The following is a 19,673-nucleotide window of genomic DNA, read 5'->3' as shown; positions in this document are numbered from 1 at the left end:
ATAATTTAGTGTGCTCCTTCAATGTCCTTCAAAAGGAATCCTGCAGTCAGAGAATAATAAGTCACTGTTGGAATCACAGCATTTATCTCGCATTCCTTCTTCTTCCTCTTCTTCTTCTTCTTCATTTCCACAATCTTTGTGATTAACTGTTACTATTATCCTCTATTTTTCAGTGAAGTTGAGGCTCATGGAAGAGTGAGTGACAGAGGGGTTAAAGGCAATGCACCGATAGTGGAGAAGTGGGGGAATTACAAGCAAGGGATGAAGGAACAGGAAAGGAGGCAGGGAAGGAAATACAGCAGCAGTCCTGAACTAGACCCACATGAGCATGCGGCTTGGACATGGACACATTCACAAGAAAATCACCTCATTAAGCCATTCAATGAGACGCCCAAATACATTCCATAAACTAATTAACACGAACAATTAACAACAACTGTTCCTCCTTGTGGCAAAGCTCTGCTCTGGCGATCAAATAATAATTGGTTACTGGACGTCATGCCTCGCCTCATTGCACTGTGTCGAGCTAACCTTGGCAGACATGACAAAGCGATCCCATTCCTCCAGCAGCTCGCCATTATGAGCGATATCCTGGCTCGGGATCGGGTGCGAAGTCAAGAAAGCGTGCCCAGTGTTCTGGATCCAACCAATGATCTGCGGAACAGAACCATGTGAAGAGTCAGTGGATTGTGAACCATCTCCTCAATGGTAATGTGAAAGGCGACGTATGAAAGAGGAGAGTTACATCACCAGAAAAATTAACGATGCCATTACAATTGGCAATGACGTCACAGCAAAATACATCATAGTTGTGACAGAAATAATAATTTGTTCAGTAAAGGATGATTTTGAGGAACGCGTTGAGAGGGCATTTTCCATAATGTTAAACAAGGGATATTTGGCTAATTGGTTGATCAGGTCTTGTGAGAACGTCTTTAGACTCCATCGTCACATATTGTTTAGGTTTGGTAGGTTTTCAGGTTATCAAGTTCCTATTGCATTGCATTGCATTTGATGTAAGTATAAAACAAGGAGGTATTTAGGTAAAAATAATATGTATAAAATGTATTATAAGTTGGCAGATGGAATTAAAGGAAGATGGAAGAGATAGATATATGGAAATGCTGTTGAATGCAGAGAATGAATGGGATGGCAATATAGAGAGTAACCTAGTTTTAGGACTGGCAGAGAAGATAACTGAGAAGGAAGTTGAGGAAGTGATAAAAGCAATACAACAACAACAACATGCATTTTAAGGCCATTTTCCCTGGTAGAGCGGGAGTTAGCCTTGCGGTCCCCATGACAATCTTCTCCATCTTGCCCTATTTTCTGCATCTCCCCTTGTTAACCCCCTTGCCCGCATTTCTTCTTCGACCATCTTCAGCCAAGTCTTTCTCGGTCTTCCCCGTCCTCTACTTCCTTCTGCATTCATTTCCATCGCTCTTCTCAACCAGTCACTTTCATCCTTCCTCAACACATGACCAAACCATCTCAAACTGTTTCTCTTGACAGCATCCATCACAGGTTATATTCCCATCATCTTTCGCAATTCATCATTTGTCCTCCTCTCTCTCAAGGATACTCCACACATCCACCGAACCATTCGCATTTCCACCCTTTCCAGCCTTCGTTGCTGCTCTACGTTCATTACCCATGTCTCGCTCCCATAAATCAAAACACTTCTCACACATGCAGCATACACCTTTCCCTTCAGCTTCAGCGACACTCTCCTCCTCATCAGCATGCCACAAAGGTTCCCGAAACTTCTTCCATGCACATCTCACTCCAGCAACCGTTGCCGAGTCTGATCCACCTTCTCCATTCAGCATGTCTCCTAGGTAACAAAATGTTTTCACACCTTCCAGCTTCATGCCATCTCCAAGATCCAACTCAACATTTCCTCCATCTGCAGCTCCCTCTGTGCACACCTTATACTTGAATGCAGCTGCCACACTGGTTAATGACCCTCTCAGACCACTACATTATTGATGAACCCACTCAGCGCACATTGTACATGGAATGGAATTCACTCCGACACCCTGCCTGCACACAGCACATGGCCACTTCCCAGTTCTTTCCACCTCACCACATGCTTTACCACTTCCCATCACCTTCGTTTTTCTGATATTCACCTTCAGACCTTTTGTCTCCATACATTCCTTCCACTTGTTCATCTTCTCCTTCAGTCCATCCATACTTTCTGCAATAAACACCAGATCATCTGCATACAACAACTCCCACGGTAAACCCTCCTTTACGTTCCGAGCGAGAACCTCCATCACAGCTACAAATAGTAGTGGACTTAGTACCGACCCCTGATGCACTCCCACCTTCACCTCAAACTCACCACTGTTCCCGTCCTTCGTCCTTACAGCTGTGCGCACTCTTTTGTACATTGCCATCACTACTCTGATCAACCATTCCTCCACTCCTAACTTCCTCACTGCCCATGTCAATACTTCACATGGAACTCTATCGAATGCTTTCTCCAGATCAACAAACCCAAGAAACAACTTCTTCCTCTTCTCCATGTACTTCTCCTGCAACTGCCTCACATTAAAAAGCACGTCTGTCGTTCCTCTTCCTGACATAAATCCAAACTGCATTTCGTCAATCTTCACTTTCTTCCTTATCCTCCTCTCCAACACCCTTTCCAATACCTTCATTCCATGCTCCAATAACTTTATCGCTCGATACGAGCCACAGTCCAGAGGGTCACCTTTCCCCTTGTATAGATGGACGAGGGTACTCAGTTCCCAATCCACTGGAATGCGGCCTTCTTTCACCACCAGATCGCAGATCTCTGTCATTCTCTTCACACCCCAATGTCCTGCTGCCTTCAACATATCTCCCACAACTCCCATCAGCCCTCCCGCTTTTCTACTCTTCATTGCTTTTATCGCTTCCTCAACTTCCTTCTCGGTTATCTTCTCTGCCGGTCCTAAAACTGGGTTACTCTCTATGTTGCCATCCCATTCATTCTCTGCATTCAACAGTATTTCCATATATCTCTTCCATCTTCCTTTAATTCCATCTGGGTCCACAACGATTTGTCCCACTTCATCCTTCAAGCAACTCACCCCCATCACATCACACCTCTCTTTCGCTATCTGATTTGCAATCCTGAATACCGCTCTCTGACCCTCTTCCAAATCCAAGCATTCCCCGAACATTTTCCGACATGCCTCCTGCGCCTTTGCTACCTCTTTCTTTGCAGCTTTTTTGGCTGCCTTATAACTTTCATGCTCTGCCTTTTCTGCCCCCATATCCTTCGCCTTCTGCCACTCCTTGAACTTCTTCCTCTTCTCGACAATCTTCTTTCCAACTTCATCATCCCACCACCATGTTTCCGTGTGCCTCGGTGGTCCTTTTGTCCATCCACATACCTCACCAACCGCTCCCAACAGACTATCTTTCATTGACATCCAACCACTTTCAAGCTCAACCACATCACCCTCTACCATACTCAGCCTCTCTTTTAATGCCTCCCTCACTGTCACCTCTTTCAACCTCCACACCTTCATTCTCGGTTGGTACTTCACCCGCCGAGCTCTCCTCACACCTTTCACCCTTATGTCGCAGACAACCAAGTGGTGCTGTGAAACAGCCTCCTCCCCGGGATCACCTTTGTGTCCCGGAGGTGCCCCATGTTTCGCCGCCTACACACCAGCAGGTAGTCAACGGTTGTCGTCGACCCACCTGACGTGTATGTAACAAGCTTATTATCCTCTTTCTGGAACTGAGTGTTACAAATCAACAAATCAGCTCGATCAACAAACTCCAAAATCCTTTCAGCTTCTCCATTTCTCACACCATATCCGTAACCCCCATGAACTCCCTCAAAACCATCCATACTCCTTCCCACATGTCCATTTAGATCTCCTCCTACCACAACAACCTCCTCATCTTTCACGTTTTCCATCAGCTTCTCTATAGCACACCAGAACTTGTCCTTCTCTTCATCGCTCCGACCAACCTGCGGAGCATATCCCGAGATGATGTTCACCAAGAGCTTTCCAATCATCATTTTCACCATCATCAACCTTTCATTCACTCGAGTCACACTCACCACACTGTCTACAAACTCCTCAGAAAACAGCACACCAACACCATTCATGCCCTCCGGGCACCCTTGCCACACAAACTTGTATTTCTGTCCCTGCCTACCCTTCACCATTCTCACACCACTTCCCTTCCATCTCAGCTCCTGCACACAACATATGTCCACTCTTCTTCTGACCAATACTTCCACCACTTCTCCTGATCTCCCTGTCATTCCATGTCCCAAACCTCAGAAACCGATCTCCACGTCGTGCATCAGACGTTTCGTCGTCATAAATGGAGTGATTTCCACGCTCGCTTCGATCGGGTTCCCCACCTTGAGTTTTGACGATGGGGTCCCCCACGGGGTACTTCGGGCTGTACCCTGCCCATATGTAGTTGTAATTGTCATGGTTCTCTTTTTGTGGCAATGTTTTTATGGCCGGATGCCCTTCCTGACGCCAACCCTTTTAGTCGCCCCTTACGACACGCAGGGATACGGTGTACCTATTCTAAACCGTGGTACACACCGGGTACCTCAATTAGCAATGCCATATTTTTTTTTTTTTGAACCCACTACAACATCCAGTTGTAATGCTTTGTTCTCTGTGTCCACACTCGATGGGATCATTAGGTCATACATGAGCATAACTTCCTTGTTTTCAATGATTGCTTTTGGTTCATTACCTCCGCCACCAAAGGTGGATGGAGGTTATGTTTTCACCCCGTCTGTCTGTCTGTGAACAAAATATCTCAAAAAGTTGTGGACCGATTCAAACGAAATTTGGCAGAGAGGTAGCGTATGTGACAAAGACTAATCGATTTGATTTTGGTGAAGATCTGAATATGGATTCGGACACGAGAATTATTTAATTCTTAAGTGATTCTTCACCATTGAGAGATTGGGTGAAAAAATCGATATATAACATGATATTTTAAGAAGTTGTGGACGAGTTATGAATAAACCTGGTGGACGAGTTCGTTTGGTGACAAGAACAAGCCAATTAGATTTTGGTTCAGGTCCGAATCAAGATCCGGCCTATCATTGGGATACAAAACCTAAACTGTTCAGACTGGTGGAGATATGCTCTCTACGAAGTGTCGTTCTAGTGTGTCCATGATTTTTTTTAAAACTGGGATGTTGCATTTCTGCAGATGCGCCAGTGGAATACTCAACGTACTTTGTTATTCCATTGCGTGTAAAGCTGTTCTGACATTAGTTTATTTAACATCCCAATAAAAGGTGACTCATGCTTTCTATTTCGACCTTGCAAAATCTACACTTGGAAGATTGACTCCATCCCGCTATTTTCTTAAAGACATTCGTAGTGTCGTTGGTTTTGGGAATTTTTTGATGATTTAGGTATATTGTCGGGATGCATTGAAGTTTGTGGATAGTGATGAGTTTCCTTGTTGTACACCGCTCCTTTCCTATGCCATCGCCAGGCGCTGCATGACGTCATTGCCGGGCACTGAAGGGGGCCTGGCATTGACACTCTGAAAGGGAGTACTCAGTTTTCACTCCGGTTGTTTGTTGTTCACCGCTCCTTTCCTATGCCATCTCCAGGCGCTGCATAACATCATTGCCGGGCACTGAAGGGGGCCTGGCAATGACATGCTGAAAGGGAGTACTCAGTTTTCACTCCGGTTGTTTGTTTGTTTGATTGTTTGTCTGGGCAATATTTCAGCCATCCTTTGAGCTAGGCAGCTCAAATTTTGCCACAATAGTGAGAAAGTGCTTTGACAAACTCTTTATTTTTTTTTATTTTTTTGATTAATCAATAATTAATTGATTAGTTATTTAATTTTTATCGATTAATTAAGTGCTTATTTAGTTCCTTTCTCATCTAGGCAATATCTCACTACAAAAGTCACCTTTTGAGCTAGAAAGCTGATATTTGGACATCAGAATGACCAAGTGGTTTAGCTGTAAAGTATATTTTTGATTTATTGATTAATCAATTAAAAATTTAATTATTCGATTAATCACTTAATTCATTAATTTTTTTAAAGTTACAGGTTCGGATGAAACGGGGGTGGTTTAGGTATTCTTTGAGCAAATTGATTAATTATTTAATTATTTCATGATTACTTTTATTTTTTTCATTATTAATCATATATTTATTTTCTTTCTCATCTGGGCAATATCTCAGGCACCTTTTGAGCAAGGAAGCTGATATTTGGACACAACAGTGATCAAGTGATTTAGCTGTAAATGATATTTTTGATTTATTGATTAATCAATTAATTATTCGATTAATTATTTTATGAATTAATTTTTTTAAGTTACAGATTCAGATGAAACGGCGGTGGTTTAGCTATTTTATTAGCGAATTGATTAATTTAATTATTTTATGATTTTTTTTTTTTTCATTATTAATCATTTATTTATTTTCTTTCTCATCCGGCCAATATCTCAGGCACCTTTTGAGCTCAGAAGCTAATATTTGGACACGATAGAGACCAAGTGATGTGGCTCTAAAGGATATTTTTGATTTATTGATTAATCAATTAATTATTTTTATTTTTTCGATTAATGGCTTATTTAATTAATTTTGAAAGTTACAGCTTCGGATGAAGCACTAGTGGTTTACGTATGCTATTAGCCAATTGATTTTTTAAAATATTGTTATGAATTTGGTAATGCAACATCTAGAGCTAGGTAGATCTGAATAGGTAGGTATTCGGCTGTCGTGACAGGGACTCTACATGTAATAAGTTATTGATGTCTAGGCGTTTGTCGGGGTAAGATGTATGGTTGTGGACCTACCTGGAGGTTCGAGTGTTAAATAGTGAGGGATTAAAGGTAACGCCCCTGTGAGTCTCACCTAGTAATCAAACCTTTGTCCTTTATGGCACTGCAAACCACATAAACATTAGTTAGGTCCTTAGTGCAACATTAAATAATTCCCTTTCCCTGACATTGACTTCGTAATAAATGGGCACCACCAGGCCAAGAACACCGCCACAATACACCGCCACCGTTTACACCTCCAAGGCCTACAAACCTCGCCTGCGCACCTCAAAGGCCTACCAACCTCGCTGGCACGTGTTACACCAGGACCGCGGGGTCACGGACGGGAGATGTCAGGAGTCGCATGCCGCAGAGGGCGTGACCTGGGCGAGTTGGGAGGCTTTGATTGGCTGAGGAGTGCGCCAATGTGACGTCATCGGCCACCAATATAGGCGACGGTCGGACGCCATTTCAACAGACACGGACACACACGTCGATGAGCGATCAAGTCGGAAGTTGAGTTGAGTCGCAGAGTTCGTTGTTACAGTTCCGTACCAGAGTTCGTGGCAGTTGGCACAGGACACGGTTCATTGAACATTCGTGACCACAGCTCGTTGCAGTTGGCAGTTGGCACTTGGTTTTGGTTGCTTCGTGCAGCCCTGCGGTGGACCGTTGGAGCAAAGGAGCTCGTGGTGTGTGTGGGCCGTTGGACCGACGAGGCCTGGTGGCGCTTGGAGGCGGACGCAGAGGGCCGTGGAACTTGGAGCGAGGTGTGCGATCGGGCCGAAAGGAGCGGTGTTGGACGGCAGCCACAAAGACGACGAAAGACCAGATAAGCCCGAATCCGCGTACATTTTGAACGACGTGACGTGTTCTTTTCGTAATTAATCTCCCTCGTTTTGTGTTTGATATCAGTCGTGTGGGGACGTCCCGATTTAGTTATTAGTATTACCGGCGCGTGTTTTTTTTCACTGTTATTACTTTAAAATAATAAATCCTTATATTATTTTCTGTACATATTTGAACGCAGTTTCCTGGGTGTTTCATTTTAATAGATAAGGCTGTGGAGCTCGTTGCGTCTGGCCTCCCGCGCGTTTAACTTTGTGTTGAGCTTGAATCCGCCATTGAGTTTTCGCCTCGGGAGTGTAAAGTCTCGCAATCGGTCATCCGTGTTACCCTACGGTGTTCACCAAGGGTAGTCACGCGACAAGTGGTGTCAGGAGTGGGATTTGAACCCGTCGGACAAATTTTTTTGTCCGCGGCGAGACATCGACACGGTCGGGCGTACATTGCGTCCGACGTTCGAACGCAAAATTTGTATAGGCGAGGCGGAGAAATTTAATAATCAATTGGGCATACGGAGCGCGATATCGCGTCTTCGTCAAATTTAAATTGTGTTTTTGGTATTAAAATAAATACGCGCGCGGGAAACAACCTTCCGAAAGGCGGATGTCGGAGGTCGACGAAATGGAGGTGCGCAGCGAGGCCTCCGTCAGCGTCGGGAGTGAGCCGGAAATGGGGGATAAGGAGGATAGCGTTGGAACTTTCCCCGCCGCTGGGACGGCCCCGATAGATCTCCAGACCATAGTAAATTTACTAAAAGACATGAGGGCTCAGAGGGAGCGATTGGAGAACCAAATGGAGGTAATGAGGGACGAAGCGAGGGCTCGGAGTGAAAAATTGGGGGCACAGGAGAAGCCAAAGGTGGCAAAAATTGAATCGGAACGGGGGGAAGCTAGATTGGGAACAGGAGAGAGTACGGCCCATGCAGATGTGCATGTTGCTCACGAGCAGGGAATTGCACCGGGAATGGCAAAATTGGGAATTGCACAGGGAATGGCAATTGAAGTAAATAGGGAGACTGCAGGTGCAGAGGTGGATGGGGAATGTCCACAGGTGGATGAGGAATGTGTACAGGTAGAGGGGGAAGGCCTGCAGGTAAACGTGGAGTGTCCACAGGTGAGCGGGGAAGGAAATTTGGAATGTGAGAGTTGGAATGGGGAATGTTTCCCACATTCTGGCCTGGTTGTTTATCGGGACCGTGTGGATGTCACAACACCCCAACCGGGGGATGAATTTGGAATTGTGCAGCACCAGGGCGGTGGTGCGGAGCAAGAGGGGGTAGAGTTTTTGGGGGTCCATGCGATAGAGCCGGACCGGGTATTTATTGGGGATACTGATCAAAGCCTGGCGGGGCCAGGAATGATTTGTAATGATGAGGATGATTTGATCCAGCGGCTGGAGACCTGTGACAGTCCCATGGAGGTAGAGCTTGTTCAGGCCCAAAGGAGTCTGGGGGAAGAGGTGAGTTGGTCCGAGGAGGTGGTTGGAATGACCGAGGGGACGCTCACTGTACACTGCTATTTGGAAACAGAGGCTCCAAAATTGGACAACCAGTTGGGGGAGTGTGTTGGCTCCGGGCTGGATTTGGATCTTGGAGGATCGGGAGATAGAGCTTCTGGAGATTTGGTCCCTGTAGGGAATTTGGATCAACTGCAGGGAGGGGCAGAACAACCGGTGGTAGAGGTTGTTCCCTGCAGCTGCGGAATGGCAGTGGGAATGAAAATTTGTAAAATAAAATTACAATGGGAAATTGATTTGGAGCAGCCATGGTTTGGATTGGTCCCCGGGCTGCGGGATCTGGATATGGAGAGGTCATGGGTGATGGCCTCGGGCAAAAGTTGCCCCTTTCAAAATTTGGGTATGCCAGCCAGCTGGGGGGCTGTGATGGCGAGATTTGGACGTGGGGTCCAGCCTTGGGTGTCGAGGTACGACCTGGGTCCCACGGGGGGTCTGGTGGAGTGTGGCGTCCCTTGTCCGTCGGGGCGCCGTCCGAGCTGGTGGCTCGGGCCGGCAGGGTCACCGGACCCTGGTGGGGGTTAAGACCTCCAGAGGGGTCCGAGGTGGTTTCTCAAGCCTGGGTTGGCATTTATTGAGGACCACTAGGGGGAGGTGTTGTGGGTCGCGCTTTGGTGGTGGCACTGCGGATGGCCAGCTTGGGCCTGATGTAGTGACCACCCGGGCATGCGACCTGACCCCCTCTCCCTGAGACTTTGGGACAACCAGCATGTGGTGACCTGGCATGGTGGTTGGTCTATGGACGCGGGTCAAACCGAATGGACAGGGATGGAGATAGCCTGCCGGACAACCATTGGGGCATCTGTGGAACGTGATGGTGTGAGTGACCTTCCACAGATGCTCCGTTGTGATTTATGGACTCTCGGGTTGGGAAGAGAGCCATGGGGATGTGAATCGGGAGATGTGTAACGAGCCGAGCATATGGGCCATGCTCGGCTGGCATGTGTATGGCAAAGCATCCTTCTTTGGTGAGGTTAGTAAAATGTGACAAATGGTTGGCATGGGTAATCTGTGGGTTAGATGGAAATTTAAGGGTGGATTTTGAAATGCCATGGTGGACACTGTATAGTGACGCCATTATTGATCCAGGTGTGTAGACCAAAGTGTTGGAGGCTGTGATGAAATTAATAGGGTAGCAAGACACAGCTTTCAACTGGTTGCGGGGGCAACTGTGCTGATATTTGGGACGCGGGATGATGGGGATGTAGTTGTGTAGCCTGAGGGTCAACGTGGTGCTGTGCGTGTCCGAGGTGTGTGGACCATGTCTTCTGGGTGGGTCTCCTGGTGGAGCATGGCTGTTGACTGGACCTTGGTGTGGTCAAGTGTGGGTGAGCACTGGGGGGCTGCAGTTCTGTAGTCGGACTGGGGGATGATGGGGAGGTGCAGGGGACGTGGCTGTAGGGATGCCACGCACTGCGACCGTGCCCCCCAGGGCCGAGGTTGTGTGTGCGGTAGTGTGTGTTGTGGCAGCAAGTGCTCACCACATTGGCCAGCTGGGGCTGCTGCAGCTGTGTTCCTCGCAGGGGGGCCGAAGGATGGATGGTGGGTCGCACCCTTATGGACACTCATGGGCCATGTTGGCGTTTTGACTGCTCACCTTGTCCCGGTGACCCTTGCACGGTAGAGGTGCAGAGCTGTCGTGGCCACAGGTAGTTGTGTAGTGATGATCACCGTTGGATGCGGATCCACATACCTGCCAGTGTAGTGGGGACAAAAGAGAAATTTGGAAGTATTTGGTAGGCCCAATGTGAAATTTTGGGATTGTGAAGGGTGGATGACGCTCTTGGACCTGACCAACCTGCAACTACCTGCACTTGAGGTGAGTGTTTAGAGGAGTACTGTCCCAGGCTTCAGGACTTGCTTTGGAAATTGGGGACATGTAAATTGGAGTTGGGAGGCGGGTGAGAGTGATGACATGGCCGGTGAGGGGATGGAATGGGAGCCACAGTGTCTTGTGGGTGGCGTATGTTTTTGTATTGTGGTTAGGTGTTTTGATGTGGTCGTGAGAGTGGAACCTGGAGAGTGAGTGATGATTATTGGAGATAATGAGGGGCGATAAATTGTGCTTTTTGGAAATGTGCTAATGGAAAGGTGTAAGGATTTAATGATTCGAACTGTGAATGGGATTTCACATTGGCAGGCCATGGCAAGCCTTGTAACACCTTTTACACCATCTATGAATTGTACTGAATTGTGCTGAGTTGTGTGGAGAATTGAATGGCAGCGGGGGAGGAAGTGTGTTTTGGGGACCATGGGTGGGGAAGGTGTGTGTGTCCGCAGGTACAGAGCAAGCTCTGAGGAGCGATGCCTGCGGGCCCCCCTCTGCGGCAATTACCCCTGGCAGCCGGTGGTAACTGGAAATTGGAGCTCGTCGGTGGAGGGTCTGGTTGGGCGCCGCGGGGTGAGGAAGTCCCCCGGTGACCCGTGTTGCTGCGCGAAAGCAGGAGGCAAAGGAGCCTGGTGTGTGTGGAGACCCTCACCGGCGAGGTAACGGCGGAAAGGGGCTGTTGGGCTGTCACGGGGCCAAGAGGTAAAGGGGGGGGGGGGCAATGAATTTGTAAGTCGGTTGACTTGTTTTTGGGACTACGGGCACCACAGCCTGATGCGCCCCCACCATCTTTTTGTGCGGTACCTCCCCGCTGCCTAGTTGAGGAATGCACACACACGTGAATGACATCAATGCCATGGTCCTGCAGGGGGTGTATTGGGAATAAGTGCTTTGTTGATTTTTGCAATGCCTTGATGACCTATGGAATGAGAATGAGTGGTTAAGGGGTCTGTGTAGCATGAATGTGGGCGAAATCCACCGAGCCGTGTCACTCACCTGTAACATCTGGACAGGGCCCGAGGAAATTTAGGGGGATGCATTGGGGATGGCCCCGCAGGTAAGGTTGAGTCTTGTGGCATCCACCGGGGGACGCGGTCTGTAGACCGGGGTATGTACAAAGGTTAGAGTTTTGAGTTTTGGAAAGATGGTTAAGTTTTGTGGTTAAGTTAGTGTTGTGTGTTGTTGTTTCCTCCCTCCACAGGAACAACGAAGAAGATGTACATACTTGCATGATGGTTAAGGGGTTCAGCATGTTAAGGAAGTGTAGGTAGGTAGTCCGACTCACTTCCCACAGCCCTTCCTGATTTATTTCATAGGTTAATTAAGTGTGTGACAGTAAGTGTTAAGGCTGGAATGGTAGCGCCTGCGGTGAACCTTGCAGGAGCTACGGTTCCAGGGGGGGGGGCTGTGTTATGAATTTGGTAATGCAACATCTAGAGCTAGGTAGATCTGAATAGGTAGGTATTCGGCTGTCGTGACAGGGACTCTACATGTAATAAGTTATTGATGTCTAGGCGTTTGTCGGGGTAAGATGTATGGTTGTGGACCTACCTGGAGGTTCGAGTGTTAAATAGTGAGGGATTAAAGGTAACGCCCCTGTGAGTCTCACCTAGTAATCAAACCTTTGTCCTTTATGGCACTGCAAACCACATAAACATTAGTTAGGTCCTTAGTGCAACATTAAATAATTCCCTTTCCCTGACATTGACTTCGTAATAAATGGGCACCACCAGGCCAAGAACACCGCCACAATACACCGCCACCGTTTACACCTCCAAGGCCTACAAACCTCGCCTGCGCACCTCAAAGGCCTACCAACCTCGCTGGCACGTGTTACACCAGGACCGCGGGGTCACGGACGGGAGATGTCAGGAGTCGCATGCCGCAGAGGGCGTGACCTGGGCGAGTTGGGAGGCTTTGATTGGCTGAGGAGTGCGCCAATGTGACGTCATCGGCCACCAATATAGGCGACGGTCGGACGCCATTTCAACAGACACGGACACACACGTCGATGAGCGATCAAGTCGGAAGTTGAGTTGAGTCGCAGAGTTCGTTGTTACAGTTCCGTACCAGAGTTCGTGGCAGTTGGCACAGGACACGGTTCATTGAACATTCGTGACCACAGCTCGTTGCAGTTGGCAGTTGGCACTTGGTTTTGGTTGCTTCGTGCAGCCCTGCGGTGGACCGTTGGAGCAAAGGAGCTCGTGGTGTGTGTGGGCCGTTGGACCGACGAGGCCTGGTGGCGCTTGGAGGCGGACGCAGAGGGCCGTGGAACTTGGAGCGAGGTGTGCGATCGGGCCGAAAGGAGCGGTGTTGGACGGCAGCCACAAAGACGACGAAAGACCAGATAAGCCCGAATCCGCGTACATTTTGAACGACGTGACGTGTTCTTTTCGTAATTAATCTCCCTCGTTTTGTGTTTGATATCAGTCGTGTGGGGACGTCCCGATTTAGTTATTAGTATTACCGGCGCGTGTTTTTTTTCACTGTTATTACTTTAAAATAATAAATCCTTATATTATTTTCTGTACATATTTGAACGCAGTTTCCTGGGTGTTTCATTTTAATAGATAAGGCTGTGGAGCTCGTTGCGTCTGGCCTCCCGCGCGTTTAACTTTGTGTTGAGCTTGAATCCGCCATTGAGTTTTCGCCTCGGGAGTGTAAAGTCTCGCAATCGGTCATCCGTGTTACCCTACGGTGTTCACCAAGGGTAGTCACGCGACAAGTGGTGTCAGGAGTGGGATTTGAACCCGTCGGACAAATTTTTTTGTCCGCGGCGAGACATCGACACGGTCGGGCGTACATTGCGTCCGACGTTCGAACGCAAAATTTGTATAGGCGAGGCGGAGAAATTTAATAATCAATTGGGCATACGGAGCGCGATATCGCGTCTTCGTCAAATTTAAATTGTGTTTTTGGTATTAAAATAAATACGCGCGCGGGAAACAACCTTCCGAAAGGCGGATGTCGGAGGTCGACGAAATGGAGGTGCGCAGCGAGGCCTCCGTCAGCGTCGGGAGTGAGCCGGAAATGGGGGATAAGGAGGATAGCGTTGGAACTTTCCCCGCCGCTGGGACGGCCCCGATAGATCTCCAGACCATAGTAAATTTACTAAAAGACATGAGGGCTCAGAGGGAGCGATTGGAGAACCAAATGGAGGTAATGAGGGACGAAGCGAGGGCTCGGAGTGAAAAATTGGGGGCACAGGAGAAGCCAAAGGTGGCAAAAATTGAATCGGAACGGGGGGAAGCTAGATTGGGAACAGGAGAGAGTACGGCCCATGCAGATGTGCATGTTGCTCACGAGCAGGGAATTGCACCGGGAATGGCAAAATTGGGAATTGCACAGGGAATGGCAATTGAAGTAAATAGGGAGACTGCAGGTGCAGAGGTGGATGGGGAATGTCCACAGGTGGATGAGGAATGTGTACAGGTAGAGGGGGAAGGCCTGCAGGTAAACGTGGAGTGTCCACAGGTGAGCGGGGAAGGAAATTTGGAATGTGAGAGTTGGAATGGGGAATGTTTCCCACATTCTGGCCTGGTTGTTTATCGGGACCGTGTGGATGTCACAACACCCCAACCGGGGGATGAATTTGGAATTGTGCAGCACCAGGGCGGTGGTGCGGAGCAAGAGGGGGTAGAGTTTTTGGGGGTCCATGCGATAGAGCCGGACCGGGTATTTATTGGGGATACTGATCAAAGCCTGGCGGGGCCAGGAATGATTTGTAATGATGAGGATGATTTGATCCAGCGGCTGGAGACCTGTGACAGTCCCATGGAGGTAGAGCTTGTTCAGGCCCAAAGGAGTCTGGGGGAAGAGGTGAGTTGGTCCGAGGAGGTGGTTGGAATGACCGAGGGGACGCTCACTGTACACTGCTATTTGGAAACAGAGGCTCCAAAATTGGACAACCAGTTGGGGGAGTGTGTTGGCTCCGGGCTGGATTTGGATCTTGGAGGATCGGGAGATAGAGCTTCTGGAGATTTGGTCCCTGTAGGGAATTTGGATCAACTGCAGGGAGGGGCAGAACAACCGGTGGTAGAGGTTGTTCCCTGCAGCTGCGGAATGGCAGTGGGAATGAAAATTTGTAAAATAAAATTACAATGGGAAATTGATTTGGAGCAGCCATGGTTTGGATTGGTCCCCGGGCTGCGGGATCTGGATATGGAGAGGTCATGGGTGATGGCCTCGGGCAAAAGTTGCCCCTTTCAAAATTTGGGTATGCCAGCCAGCTGGGGGGCTGTGATGGCGAGATTTGGACGTGGGGTCCAGCCTTGGGTGTCGAGGTACGACCTGGGTCCCACGGGGGGTCTGGTGGAGTGTGGCGTCCCTTGTCCGTCGGGGCGCCGTCCGAGCTGGTGGCTCGGGCCGGCAGGGTCACCGGACCCTGGTGGGGGTTAAGACCTCCAGAGGGGTCCGAGGTGGTTTCTCAAGCCTGGGTTGGCATTTATTGAGGACCACTAGGGGGAGGTGTTGTGGGTCGCGCTTTGGTGGTGGCACTGCGGATGGCCAGCTTGGGCCTGATGTAGTGACCACCCGGGCATGCGACCTGACCCCCTCTCCCTGAGACTTTGGGACAACCAGCATGTGGTGACCTGGCATGGTGGTTGGTCTATGGACGCGGGTCAAACCGAATGGACAGGGATGGAGATAGCCTGCCGGACAACCATTGGGGCATCTGTGGAACGTGATGGTGTGAGTGACCTTCCACAGATGCTCCGTTGTGATTTATGGACTCTCGGGTTGGGAAGAGAGCCATGGGGATGTGAATCGGGAGATGTGTAACGAGCCGAGCATATGGGCCATGCTCGGCTGGCATGTGTATGGCAAAGCATCCTTCTTTGGTGAGGTTAGTAAAATGTGACAAATGGTTGGCATGGGTAATCTGTGGGTTAGATGGAAATTTAAGGGTGGATTTTGAAATGCCATGGTGGACACTGTATAGTGACGCCATTATTGATCCAGGTGTGTAGACCAAAGTGTTGGAGGCTGTGATGAAATTAATAGGGTAGCAAGACACAGCTTTCAACTGGTTGCGGGGGCAACTGTGCTGATATTTGGGACGCGGGATGATGGGGATGTAGTTGTGTAGCCTGAGGGTCAACGTGGTGCTGTGCGTGTCCGAGGTGTGTGGACCATGTCTTCTGGGTGGGTCTCCTGGTGGAGCATGGCTGTTGACTGGACCTTGGTGTGGTCAAGTGTGGGTGAGCACTGGGGGGCTGCAGTTCTGTAGTCGGACTGGGGGATGATGGGGAGGTGCAGGGGACGTGGCTGTAGGGATGCCACGCACTGCGACCGTGCCCCCCAGGGCCGAGGTTGTGTGTGCGGTAGTGTGTGTTGTGGCAGCAAGTGCTCACCACATTGGCCAGCTGGGGCTGCTGCAGCTGTGTTCCTCGCAGGGGGGCCGAAGGATGGATGGTGGGTCGCACCCTTATGGACACTCATGGGCCATGTTGGCGTTTTGACTGCTCACCTTGTCCCGGTGACCCTTGCACGGTAGAGGTGCAGAGCTGTCGTGGCCACAGGTAGTTGTGTAGTGATGATCACCGTTGGATGCGGATCCACATACCTGCCAGTGTAGTGGGGACAAAAGAGAAATTTGGAAGTATTTGGTAGGCCCAATGTGAAATTTTGGGATTGTGAAGGGTGGATGACGCTCTTGGACCTGACCAACCTGCAACTACCTGCACTTGAGGTGAGTGTTTAGAGGAGTACTGTCCCAGGCTTCAGGACTTGCTTTGGAAATTGGGGACATGTAAATTGGAGTTGGGAGGCGGGTGAGAGTGATGACATGGCCGGTGAGGGGATGGAATGGGAGCCACAGTGTCTTGTGGGTGGCGTATGTTTTTGTATTGTGGTTAGGTGTTTTGATGTGGTCGTGAGAGTGGAACCTGGAGAGTGAGTGATGATTATTGGAGATAATGAGGGGCGATAAATTGTGCTTTTTGGAAATGTGCTAATGGAAAGGTGTAAGGATTTAATGATTCGAACTGTGAATGGGATTTCACATTGGCAGGCCATGGCAAGCCTTGTAACACCTTTTACACCATCTATGAATTGTACTGAATTGTGCTGAGTTGTGTGGAGAATTGAATGGCAGCGGGGGAGGAAGTGTGTTTTGGGGACCATGGGTGGGGAAGGTGTGTGTGTCCGCAGGTACAGAGCAAGCTCTGAGGAGCGATGCCTGCGGGCCCCCCTCTGCGGCAATTACCCCTGGCAGCCGGTGGTAACTGGAAATTGGAGCTCGTCGGTGGAGGGTCTGGTTGGGCGCCGCGGGGTGAGGAAGTCCCCCGGTGACCCGTGTTGCTGCGCGAAAGCAGGAGGCAAAGGAGCCTGGTGTGTGTGGAGACCCTCACCGGCGAGGTAACGGCGGAAAGGGGCTGTTGGGCTGTCACGGGGCCAAGAGGTAAAGGGGGGGGGGGGGCAATGAATTTGTAAGTCGGTTGACTTGTTTTTGGGACTACGGGCACCACAGCCTGATGCGCCCCCACCATCTTTTTGTGCGGTACCTCCCCGCTGCCTAGTTGAGGAATGCACACACACGTGAATGACATCAATGCCATGGTCCTGCAGGGGGTGTATTGGGAATAAGTGCTTTGTTGATTTTTGCAATGCCTTGATGACCTATGGAATGAGAATGAGTGGTTAAGGGGTCTGTGTAGCATGAATGTGGGCGAAATCCACCGAGCCGTGTCACTCACCTGTAACATCTGGACAGGGCCCGAGGAAATTTAGGGGGATGCATTGGGGATGGCCCCGCAGGTAAGGTTGAGTCTTGTGGCATCCACCGGGGGACGCGGTCTGTAGACCGGGGTATGTACAAAGGTTAGAGTTTTGAGTTTTGGAAAGATGGTTAAGTTTTGTGGTTAAGTTAGTGTTGTGTGTTGTTGTTTCCTCCCTCCACAGGAACAACGAAGAAGATGTACATACTTGCATGATGGTTAAGGGGTTCAGCATGTTAAGGAAGTGTAGGTAGGTAGTCCGACTCACTTCCCACAGCCCTTCCTGATTTATTTCATAGGTTAATTAAGTGTGTGACAGTAAGTGTTAAGGCTGGAATGGTAGCGCCTGCGGTGAACCTTGCAGGAGCTACGGTTCCAGGGGGGGGGGCTGTGTTATGAATTTGGTAATGCAACATCTAGAGCTAGGTAGATCTGAATAGGTAGGTATTCGGCTGTCGTGACAGGGACTCTACATGTAATAAGTTATTGATGTCTAGGCGTTTGTCGGGGTAAGATGTATGGTTGTGGACCTACCTGGAGGTTCGAGTGTTAAATAGTGAGGGATTAAAGGTAACGCCCCTGTGAGTCTCACCTAGTAATCAAACCTTTGTCCTTTATGGCACTGCAAACCACATAAACATTAGTTAGGTCCTTAGTGCAACATTAAATAATTCCCTTTCCCTGACATTGACTTCGTAATAAATGGGCACCACCAGGCCAAGAACACCGCCACAATACACCGCCACCGTTTACACCTCCAAGGCCTACAAACCTCGCCTGCGCACCTCAAAGGCCTACCAACCTCGCTGGCACGTGTTACACCAGGACCGCGGGGTCACGGACGGGAGATGTCAGGAGTCGCATGCCGCAGAGGGCGTGACCTGGGCGAGTTGGGAGGCTTTGATTGGCTGAGGAGTGCGCCAATGTGACGTCATCGGCCACCAATATAGGCGACGGTCGGACGCCATTTCAACAGACACGGACACACACGTCGATGAGCGATCAAGTCGGAAGTTGAGTTGAGTCGCAGAGTTCGTTGTTACAGTTCCGTACCAGAGTTCGTGGCAGTTGGCACAGGACACGGTTCATTGAACATTCGTGACCACAGCTCGTTGCAGTTGGCAGTTGGCACTTGGTTTTGGTTGCTTCGTGCAGCCCTGCGGTGGACCGTTGGAGCAAAGGAGCTCGTGGTGTGTGTGGGCCGTTGGACCGACGAGGCCTGGTGGCGCTTGGAGGCGGACGCAGAGGGCCGTGGAACTTGGAGCGAGGTGTGCGATCGGGCCGAAAGGAGCGGTGTTGGACGGCAGCCACAAAGACGACGAAAGACCAGATAAGCCCGAATCCGCGTACATTTTGAACGACGTGACGTGTTCTTTTCGTAATTAATCTCCCTCGTTTTGTGTTTGATATCAGTCGTGTGGGGACGTCCCGATTTAGTTATTAGTATTACCGGCGCGTGTTTTTTTTCACTGTTATTACTTTAAAATAATAAATCCTTATATTATTTTCTGTACATATTTGAACGCAGTTTCCTGGGTGTTTCATTTTAATAGATAAGGCTGTGGAGCTCGTTGCGTCTGGCCTCCCGCGCGTTTAACTTTGTGTTGAGCTTGAATCCGCCATTGAGTTTTCGCCTCGGGAGTGTAAAGTCTCGCAATCGGTCATCCGTGTTACCCTACGGTGTTCACCAAGGGTAGTCACGCGACAAGTGGTGTCAGGAGTGGGATTTGAACCCGTCGGACAAATTTTTTTGTCCGCGGCGAGACATCGACACGGTCGGGCGTACATTGCGTCCGACGTTCGAACGCAAAATTTGTATAGGCGAGGCGGAGAAATTTAATAATCAATTGGGCATACGGAGCGCGATATCGCGTCTTCGTCAAATTTAAATTGTGTTTTTGGTATTAAAATAAATACGCGCGCGGGAAACAACCTTCCGAAAGGCGGATGTCGGAGGTCGACGAAATGGAGGTGCGCAGCGAGGCCTCCGTCA

At 49.3% G+C, this 19,673-nt stretch overlaps 1 protein-coding gene across 4 annotated transcripts in view; it reads right to left on the bottom strand.

Moving 5' to 3' along the window:
• The window catches only part of LOC137429644 (kalirin), a 429,755-nt gene that overhangs the window by 179,636 nt on the left and 230,446 nt on the right, over window positions 1–19,673 (bottom strand). For all 4 annotated transcript variants that reach the window (XM_068119740.2, XM_068119741.2, XM_078779669.1 and 1 more), the window contains exon 22: window positions 532–654. In XM_068119740.2, coding sequence (XP_067975841.2) covers window positions 532–654 — 123 coding nt within the window. The remainder of the gene's footprint in view (window positions 1–531; window positions 655–19,673) is intronic.

The sequence above is a fragment of the Myxine glutinosa genome, chromosome 6 (assembly GCF_964187855.1).
Source record: "Myxine glutinosa chromosome 6, kmMyxGlut1.1, whole genome shotgun sequence".
Taxonomy (NCBI): Eukaryota; Metazoa; Chordata; class Myxini; order Myxiniformes; family Myxinidae; genus Myxine; species Myxine glutinosa.
This window is presented reverse-complemented; position numbering and strand designations above follow the sequence as displayed.